The sequence below is a fragment of the Aspergillus karnatakaensis genome (assembly GCF_047715665.1).
Source record: "Aspergillus karnatakaensis strain CBS 102800 unplaced genomic scaffold BJY04scaffold_39, whole genome shotgun sequence".
Lineage (NCBI taxonomy): Eukaryota > Fungi > Ascomycota > Eurotiomycetes > Eurotiales > Aspergillaceae > Aspergillus > Aspergillus karnatakaensis.
Window position 1 is genome coordinate 233,790 of NW_027395751.1, and position 10,356 is coordinate 244,145.

Here is a 10,356-nt window from a genome sequence, read left to right on the forward strand (position 1 = left end):
TTGGCAAAGTGGAAGGCTAGGGCAGCCGGCTCTTCGACCTTGGAACACTCCATGTCAGTGGACGAACTCTCTGAGGTATATTGTGGGCCTGTTTCCTTTTTCCTGAAAAAGTCCGTAATATATCACAAAACTCCTTGAGACAACACACCTCAACCTCCCTTCCTTGCACATTCCTTTTCCCTATACCACACATAATGTTGAGCGACGCGCCGAGACCTCATATTGAAAGGGCTGAAAGCGAGTCAGACAGCGAGAGGCTTTCCTCCTCGCCGTGGTCTGTACTCAGCGATAATGATAGTACTACATCAGACGAACGCAGCCATGGCCCTGGCTCGCTGGAGCCGATCGCTATCATCGGCATGGGCTGTCGACTCTCAGGGAGTGCAACCGATGTTTCTGGTCTATGGGACATGCTGAAGGCTGGTCGTTCGGCGTGGACGCCAGGACCAGGGAAACGTTTCAACATGAAGGCTTTCCAGGATCCCACAGATCACAGAAAGGGGACGGTAAGACCGAAATTGAGCTCTGGCAAGTAATCGACTGACCTATTCCTGTATAGACAAATGCTGCAGGAGGACACTTTCTGCGCGACGACGTTGGGGCGTTTGATGCCACGTTTTTCGGTATAAACCCTGTCGAGGCTCATGTATGTTGTGTAACGTTCCAGTCAAGCGTGAAATCAAGCTAAACTTTTCTTTTAATAGGCCATGGACCCCCAGCAGAGGCTCCTCCTCGAAGTCGCATATCAGTCATTCCAGAATGCTGGAATCACAATGGACTCATTATGGGGGTCGAACACAGGTGTATACGTCGGGCAGTGGGCGTCCGACTACCACGAAATCGCCACGCGAGATATTGAGCAGCCGCCACTATACTTGGTTACTGGTACCGGACCAGCCATCACATCAAATCGTATCTCGTACACCTTCAACCTTCGCGGACCAAGTTTCACAATGGATACCGGATGCTCAGCGAGTCTGGTCGCGCTACACCAGGCTGTCTTGAGTTTGCGGAATGGGGAGACGACGCAATGCTTTGTGGGTGGTGTGAATCTTCTCCTTGACCCCCAGCGCTTCGCGTACCAAAGCCGCCTCAAGATGTTCTCGAAAGAGGGCCGATCATTTCCTTTCGATGCCCGCGCGAATGGATATGGCCGTGGTGAGGGTGTTACCGGTGTTGTTCTCAAACCGTTATCAGCTGCTCTGAGGGATGGTGATCCTATCCGAGCCGTGATCCGAAACTCTGTGCTCAACCAAGATGGACGAACACCAGGTATTAGTGTTCCGAGTGCTACGGCTCAGAAGGAGGCTATCATCAAAGCTTATAGACAGGCCAAGCTGGACTTGTACGCCGACTATGTGGAAGCACATGGTACTGGTACCAAGGTCGGTGACCCTATCGAAGCGAGTGCAATTGCCTCAGCCTTGACCCAACGGCGATCACTTTCCCGTCCGTTGCCCGTTGGTTCCATAAAGGGTAACATTGGTCACACTGAGAGTGCCGCCGGTCTTGCGGGTCTGATCAAATCTGTGCTTATGCTGGAGCACGGTTTGATCCCGCCCCAGGTGAACTATAACACGCCGAATCCGGACATTCCACTTAAGGATTGGAATTTGCGAGTACGTGTATCTCATTAGCTTGTTTGGCAGAATTACTAACAATAGTAGATTCCCGTGCAACTTGAGAGACAAACTCTCCGACGCATCTCGCTCAATAGGTAAGCGCCCATCCATCCCCCAATCTTCGAACATCCATGCTAACTTGCGACAGTTTCGGGTACGGTGGAACGAATGCGCACGTTATCATCGATGCAGCCCATGATGTGATCTCTAACCTTGGACGGCCATCACTGAGCTCCCACCTTCAACTCACGTACCACACTGAAAAGCCGCGAGTTTTCATGCTAAGCGGTGCAAGCGAGAAGGCGTGTCAGCGGGTAGCTTCTAGGTTAGCGAAATATCTAATCGTGAAGCACCGGAACTCAGTCAACCCTGATGCCTTGTTGGCCCGCCTGGCCTACACATTATCCAAACAAACAGTACATGCTTTCCGGGTAGTGCTTGTTGCAACAAACCTGGACGATCTGGTGAACCAGCTCAACACAATCGCACACTCCCCGGTCCCTCGACGGGAGAAATTGGGGCAGTCTCGCATTGCCCTTATCTTTAGTGGTCAGGGTGCGCAGTACGCCGAGATGGGTCGTGATCTTCTGAAGAGCTACCCTTCCTTTGTGCGGTCGTTAGAAGGTGCACGGCAACAGCTTGCCCGGCTAGGCTGTACCTGGGATCTGCTGAGTGAGCTCTGCCGTCCAAAGGTCGACTCTCGCATCAATGAGCCTGCCTTTTCTCAGCCTTTGTGTACTGCCGTTCAGCTTGCTTTGGTTGACCTTCTAAAGGAATTTGGAGTCTCACCGTCGGCTGTTCTCGGACACTCCAGTGGTGAAATAGCGGCCGCCTACGCGGCCGGGCTAGTTCCCTTCAAGGACGCCATCACCATTGCTTACTACCGTGGGCAACTGGCCAGCGAACTTGTTGCGGAAAACAAAGCTCCAGGCGCCATGATTGCAGTCGGTGCCCCGCCAGACGTCGCTGAGGAGCACATCAGCAAAATCAGCACTGAGCACGGTCGCATGCGAGTTGCTTGCTTCAACAGTCCGTCAAGTGTCACTGTTTCTGGTGACAACTCCGCCATTGATCGTCTGAAGGAGGCTCTTGATGTAGAAGGGGTATTCAACCGCAAGCTGATGACCCACGGTGCAGCATACCACTCACATCAGATGAAGCTGATCGAAGACAAGTACACTGCCGCATTGAAGAGCGTCAAGACCAAGCCCACTAGCTCATCCGTCCGCATGTTCAGTTCAGTCACCAGCAAAGAACTTGAAGACACCTCAGGACTCGATGGCGGCTACTGGGTTCAGAACCTAGTTAGCCCCGTGCTTTTCTCACAGGGTCTGAGGACATTGTGCGAGCAGAGTTACAATGGCCAGCCGATTGACACTATCATCGAGGTTGGACCTCACTCCCAGCTCGAAGGACCGGTCAACCAAATCCTTAAGACTATTCCAGGACCCCACGGGCAGGCTTCCTACACGAACACGTTGAAGCGTGGAAGTGACGCAGAGGCTGCGTTGCTCAAGTGCCTCGGCTTCTTGGCCATCAAGAACGGCTCTGTCCGTATCCAAGACCTCAACAAGGATTCTAAAGAGGGCCACATCCAAGCTCTGGTCGACCTGCCGCCGTACTCTTTCGACCACGACCGTGTCTTCTGGCACGAAAGCCGTCTTTCTAAGGATTACCGTCACCGAGAACATTTACCTCACGAGCTCCTTGGCAATCTTTCTCCTGATGTTAACCGCCTCGAACCTCGCTGGCGCCGTTTCCTCAGTCTGAAGGAATCTCCCTGGCTTCGTCAGCACATTGTTCAAGGTCTGATCACTTTTCCTGCTGCTGGATACATTACCATGGCTATACAGGCTCTCCGCCAGCACATGGCTGCCACCAAGCCCCTGGCCAAAATTCAATACATTCGTTTCCGCGACATCAGCTTTGGTAAAGGTCTTGTGCTTCCAGAAGAGGGGCCCGATGTGGAGATCTCGCTATCCCTGCGCCCGCAAGCTAGGACTTCACGCGACTCATCAAGCGTCTGGAAGGAGTTCCGTATTTTCACAGTGACACCGGATCAGAAATGGACGGAACACTGCCGCGGACTCATCCAGGCGGAAGTGGACTCTGTGGAAGGATTCCGCACCGTATTCACACCCACAGATCTAGCCAACGTTGATGTCGAATGTACACAGGAGCTCACGTCACAAAAGTTCTATTCTGCAGGTCAGCAGATCGGTCTCGACTGGCAGCACCCATTCAATAACGTGAGCAAAATGCGCACCAGCAAGGACTCGTGCATTGCCACTGCCATTGTTCCTGAAACCGAAACACCACCTGGTGGAATGGACGATCTCCTGCATCCTGCTGTGCTTGACTCTTCTCTGTTTCATGGATTGTCCTCAGTGGTCATTGTGGTTGGCGGCTCTGCATCAGCATATGTGCCCACATTCATCAAGCAACTGTGGATTTCAAACCGCCAGGTGACACCAGGGAGCGAACTCGTCTGCACTTCAACTCGTCGGAATGAGCCCTTGGTCTTTGACGTCCACTCCGGTAGTGCCGCTCTCGGTGATAAGCCGGCTCTTGTGGCAGAGGGCGTCCGCGTTACCAGCTTGGGAGGCGACATGTCGGCGGGCGGCACTCAAACGGAGGCATCTCACTCTTTGAGTCTTGTTCCCTACGTTGAAGCCTGGACACCAAAACACCGGGACCAGATCTGCAACCCGCCTCTGGAGTCAGGAGTCCAAGACGACGGTAGTCAGGCTCTCGATGCAATCTCGCTGCGCCATCTTCAGCGGACTTTGCGGGAGGTGTCACCAAGTGATCTTTCTGAAGATTACTTCCACCGCTACTTGGAGTGGATGCAAACCATTGACAATGCCGTCTATGACGAATCATTACTCAATGTCCCAGTTGAGCAGCTCGATGTAATGGGTGAAGCAGTTGCCGTTCTCGGTCCTCGCTTGGCAGACATCCTTACCGGAAAGACGACGGCGTTGTCATTGCTCACTCCCAACAACCTTCTATCGCGCGTTTACAGTGAATGGGCGTCTTCTGGAGTTTACGCCCAGATTGCTGCTTACTGTCACGAAATCGGTCGCTATAACCCCGGTATGAAGGTGCTCGAGATTGGCGCCGGTACTGGGTCAGCAACAGAGCCTATCCTTCAGGCGTTGAATGGCGAAGGAAAACGCTACATCCAGCGTTACGACTTTACAGATCTCTCAACTGGTTTCTTTGAGCCTGCCAAGGAGCGTCTAGGAGATCTTGCCAACGTCGTCGAATTTCGTGTACTAGATGCCGGTCGCGATACCACCGAACAAGGATTCGAGGAAGCTTCCTATGATCTTATTGTGGCATCTAATGTCATCCACGCAACGCCCCGGATTGATGAGACTCTACGCAACCTGCGGCCATTGCTGAAGCCCGGGGGTAAGTTTATTCTCATGGAAGTTTCTCGGCATACTGTGTTCCTGAACTTGATCTTTGGTCTGTTCGAGGGTTGGTGGTCTGGCTATGATGAGGGTCGCAAACTGACTCCTATCCTTACACCACCCCAGTGGCTGGAGAGACTCGAGCGGGCAGACTTTGTCAAGGCCGAGAGGGCTTTCTATGACCACCCTGATGAGAAGAAGGGTAATCTGAGTGTGTTTGTCTCCACTGCTGCGTACCCGGAGCGGAGCGAGAAAGCACTACCAATCCACCTGCTCGGTGCTTCAAGTGAAACCATCACCTCCGCAGGCCAGCTTCAAGCTGTTCAGGCCGCTTGCTTGCAGTCTACTGTCTCTTTACACTCCATCGCATCACCTTGTGAATCGGGTGGCGTGGTTGTCATGCTTCCAGATGTCGCAAAGCTATTATGTGCCGAGCCCGACGCAGCCGCTTGGAGCTCCTTCAAAGATTGGATTTGGAAAGCACGCGCTACGATCTTCGTCAGCCATTCGAACATGGTCAATCTGACCGAAGCTGAGGCTGGCTTGTGGACGGGCTTTGCGCGCACCATGCGTCTGGAGCATCCCACTCTGCGGCATGTCACCCTTGATGTTCAAACGCCGAACGTGCCGATCTTGGACAAGCTTGCGGAGGTTCTTCCAACCCTTCTTAGCACCCCTACATTCGATCTCAGCTTACCCGCGAATGATGTTGAGCATGAATTCACAGAAAAGGACGGGCAGCTCTTCGTCCCACGATTTGTTCACCGTCCTGAGATCAGCAAGGATGTCGCCTTGACCAGCCGCCAGGCAGAGCCAGAGATAGTTCCTTTCGTTGGAATTGGCCGCACCATTACCGCCGAGTTAGGCGTTGCTGGTCTCTTCGATACCATTCGCTGGAAGGACGACACTGAGGCTCCAGGCGTCGGCCCCGATGATGTTCGCTTCGAGCTTCGTGCTGCCAGTATCAACTTCAAGGATGTGCTTATTGCTGCTGGCCAGCTAGAGGGCATCACTGAGATGAGGAACGACTGCAGCGGTGTTGTCGTCGAGGTTGGAGAAAACATGAAGGATCGATTCAAAGCCGGTGATCGAGTCTGTGCGCTCTACTCCCGCTCGTACACCAACTATCCGGTCGTCCACGGTGACTGCTGCCAGATCCTCCCCGACTCCATGTCTTTCGCCGAGGGCGCTTCGCTACCTATTGTGTGGTCTACGGTCTACTATTCTCTCGTCGACAAGGGTTGCTTGTCCAAGGGAGATAAGATTCTCATCCATTCAGCGGCTGGTGCTGTTGGGCAAGCCTCCATTATGCTTGCTCAACACCTTGGGGCAGAGATCTTTGTTACAGTCGGTAGTGATGCAAAGCGTGATTTGCTTCACAGCCGATATGGTATTCCATACGACCACATGTTCTCCAGCCGCACAACTGCTTTTCACGGCGGCATCAAGAGCATGACCAATGGCTACGGTGTTGATGTTATCCTGAACTCCCTCAGCGGTGAGATGTTCCGCGAGTCCTGCAACCTCATTGCGCCTTTTGGACGCTTTGTCGAAATAGGTCGCAAGGATCTCATGGACGATGCCTTGATGCCTATGGAGTTCCTTCTTCGGAATATTACTTTCGCCTACGTCGAACTGACATTCGTGATTGAGCAAAAGAAGCCACTGGCAAGGCGTCTTCTCCGTGACGTTGCAGACCTTGCTGCAGCTGGTGCCATCCGGCCTGTCACACTGACCACCATGCCGATCTCCGAAATCGAGACCGCGTTCCGTCAAATCCAGGCTGGCAAGCATACCGGAAAGCTTATCCTTACGGTGGAGGAGAACCAGGAAGTCAAGGTAAGACGTCTTTTTCAATATTTTACAAAATCAATACTAATGTGCATAGGCTGTCCCATCAATGCCTTCACAGGCCCAGCTCCGTGAAGACGGATTATATATTGTTGTTGGTGGCTTTGGTGGCCTTGGTCGCTCGATTGTCACTTGGTTAGCTGAGCATGGTGCAAAGAACATTGTGTCGCTCTCGCGCTCTGGTGCAAAGGATGCAGACACGCGCGCTTTTGTTGAGAGCATCCGCCGACAGGGCGTAACTCTCCTCGCGCCAGCTTGCGACATAGCCTCACCCGATGCAGTGTCAGCAATGGCCGAAGACCTCACCCGTTACGGGCTACCTCCCGTAAGGGGAATCATCAACTCTGCCATGGTTCTGCGCGACATTCTGTTCGAAGAAATGACCGTCGAACACTGGCGCACCGCCCTATCCTCCAAGGTCCGCGGCTCTCAAAACCTCTACAACCAGTTCCAGTCACTCGACTTCTTCGTTATGATGTCTTCTACTGTGGCTCTTCGAGGCAACTTCGGTCAATCCAACTACGCCGCAGCCTGCAGTTTCCAAGACACATTCGTCCGACGCATGGTTGCCGCTGGTGTTAACGCGTTCAGTATCAACATCGGTCCCGTGCGAGAGGTCGGCTACGTTTCCGAGAACCCGGAAGTCGCGGAGACACTCAAGCGTAACGGCCTCGGCTCAGTCAGTGTGAACGATGTGCTTGTCGTTCTCAACTACGCTGTCACTCATACCAACTCCAGCACCACTGCCGACCCAATCCTAAGCGTTGCGTCCATTGGCCTCGCTCCCGAAGGGGACGTCGGCAAAGCAGCCATCGCCGCCGACCGGCGCTTCGCCCATCTCGTCAAGCACGAAGGTGCTGCTCAAAAGACTACCGGCGAATCTGTTGACGCGATTACTCTCCTCGCCGCGGCGACCCAGGTCGAAGATGCTGTCGAGATCGTTACAACTGCTATTCTCAACCAGTTGAGCAAACTGATCGCGACACCTGTTGAAGCACTATCACCAGCTCAGAGCTTGGACAGCTACGGCGTGGATTCGCTTGTGGCTGTTGAGCTGAGGAACTGGATTGGAGCTTACTTGCAGGCAAATGTGCAGCTCATGGTGCTTCGGGGTACGGGAAGCATCAGCCAGCTGGCGCAGATTGTGACGAAGGAATCAAGGGTTGTCAATCTCAAGGTCTAATTTATTCTTCTGTGTGTTATTGGCGTTTGGTTGGTCTACCAATACTGTTTTTATTAAGTCTCTATACTGCACATGTCTAATACTGAGTATATAATTTCAATCCTGTTAAATGTTTAACCTTCCTTCAAAAGTTCTGTCGTTTGCTGTTGTATGTTGCTCCAGAGTAGTCGTACTTGCCTGTAGCGACTTTAGGTAGATCATTCCTCGAGCCTGGTCGTTCCTGTGGGCGTCCTCATCAACAACGCAATGCATCGTACATTCAAACCTGAGTTCTTCCAGCTTTGGTAACTATGTGCATATGTTTTAACACGATAGATAAAGTCTCCCTTGTGAGATTAGATTCTATGCCATCGACTATAGTCTTAGAGTCTCGGGTATCCCTAACAATATATATTGGCGTCACCCCTTGTGCAATAACAGTCTTTGAAAGTGCAACGGTTAGAATGTATACAATTTCTCGTTTTATTAATACATTGTCTCAGTCCCATTACCGTATGTCGAGTGTGTATCACCTAAATTATCCTGTTAGATCACGCAACAGCCTTGGTCTTGGACGCAAGAACGGCGGATCGGAACTAGCATCGTCGTTCCGCACTTGGTCTCCGCCGGTCGCGATAAACTTCTTTTAGTGACAAGGTTACTTCGACAGCGTTACATTCGGGGAATATCATGGTGAAATATGTAGTTCGATTGAGGTGACTATCCAGTAGACGTTTTATATCCAATTAAGCTCTGTCTATAATCCAGCAGATGTGCCTAGTTGTTGAGTAACTCCGACCAATGGAAAAAAAGGAGAAAAAAAGAAATATGAAAAGAAGTCGCTGTCGCTGTCGCTGTGTTCAGGAATTCCGGCTCCTTGAGTCTATGTATTTTGTGTATGTGGGAGGTAAGTCCAGTAGAGTGGGTATATATAAGGGACTTGTTGTTCTTTGTCGGAGGGCCGCAGGATGAGCTTCATTGTACTCGACACCGACCATGTCTGATGTGTTTGTTTTTCGCCGTCGACCGCGTGAACCGCTGGCCACACTGCTCGCAGGTGAAGCTTTTTGCCCGACCGCTTTTCTCGCGTATATGTCGCTCGTAGTTGCCCAGGGAGGAGAATGCGCGACCACCGCAATTGTGTTCCCAGCACCGGATTGGTGTCTTTGCCACGCGGTTCGGTTTGGATTTTGGAGAGGTAGAGGACGTCGACGGAGACGGAGCGGTGGACTCGGAAGGAGAGGAGTGGTTGCTTGAGTTGTCTGGAGATTGATCGCTCGAGTAGTCGGAAAGGGTGCTGCATTGGGGTTTAAACTCTTCAGTTGAGGGAGAAACGACGGGCGCTGTGAATACCGGAGCTGAAAATGCTTCAAGGGGCGGCGTCCAGTCCGTCATGCCGAAGGTGCAATCGGAAAATTGTCCTGTGGAAGCTGAAGGTTCTGAGGGAGCGAAGTCTGAGAGAGACGTGCATTGGTTGGACCAAGTTTCGAATTGTAAGCTGCTAAAGTCCGGGAATATGTAGTAGAGCGGCGGCTGCCATGATGAGTCCAGATTCAGCGTCTCATCATCCTGACTTGTTACGGGAGAACCATCAAAATTCCAGCTCGTCCAGAGCGCCTCGGGGAAAAGTGACGAGGGTGTATTATACATGGGGTTCTCAAAGGTCGCCATGGTCAGGACTAGAGGTATATTGAGCTGTCAAGTGGGTGAGGAGAGTGCGAGGAGGCTTAGAATGAGAAGGAGGAGGAGCCGAGGGTATTGTGGTCCTGTTCGTTCTTCCTACCGCTTGTTGTTTCTGAGTCGTGGTCAAGGAGAGGGTAGGAAGGAATGCGGAATGGGAGAAAGCGAGAGGGGAGGCAGCGGAAAAGACCAAAGAGAACAGGTCCTGCAGCAGATGCTGGGACATTCATCCGCAGATTGCGTCTGAGGCTGAGTGTGATTGCCGGCCCCAAGCTATCGCATACGAAGCAGCGAGCAATCGCGACGAGCCAAGTTTGAGGTGCTCCCCAGCGCAGCTGGATCTTGGATCTCGAATGATGGACCAAGGATGATGGACCATGGATGGCACAGAGCCTTCCCCATAGTTCTGGCCCCACAGCGGACAGTCTGACTTCGATTGGGAAAAGCAGCAACAAACTGAACTGTGACATCCAGAATCCAGATCCACCGGCAGGACCTTGGTGGAGCCGAGCTTCCTTGCCTTGGATGATCGGCGCAAGCTCGCAAACGAGGTTCGTGACTGGGGCGTTCCCGCAGCGGCGTCCGTCCCTGAGATTGACTATTTGGTCCGGGACTTTGGACA

General features: G+C 52.5%; 2 protein-coding genes across 2 annotated transcripts; one reads left to right on the plus strand and one right to left on the minus strand.

Annotated features, from left to right (window-relative positions):
* Positions 1–464: 464 nt before the first annotated feature.
* Positions 465–8,075, plus strand: BJY04DRAFT_229208 (type I polyketide synthase; the record flags this gene model as incomplete). Its single annotated transcript, XM_073719011.1, has 7 exons — positions 465–506; positions 705–1,619; positions 1,668–1,717; positions 1,771–1,781; positions 1,815–1,894; positions 1,925–6,880; positions 6,930–8,075. The coding sequence occupies 7 exons, from the start codon at positions 465–467 to the stop codon at positions 8,073–8,075; spliced, it is 7,200 nt and encodes a 2,399-aa protein (XP_073569087.1).
* A 954-nt stretch (positions 8,076–9,029) lies between these two features.
* On the minus strand, positions 9,030–9,725 carry BJY04DRAFT_220394 (uncharacterized protein; the record flags this gene model as incomplete). The annotated part of the gene is made up of 1 exon (XM_073716858.1): positions 9,030–9,725. One exon carries the CDS (start codon positions 9,723–9,725, stop codon positions 9,030–9,032), a length of 696 nt encoding a protein of 231 aa, XP_073569088.1.
* Positions 9,726–10,356: the final 631 nt, after the last annotated feature.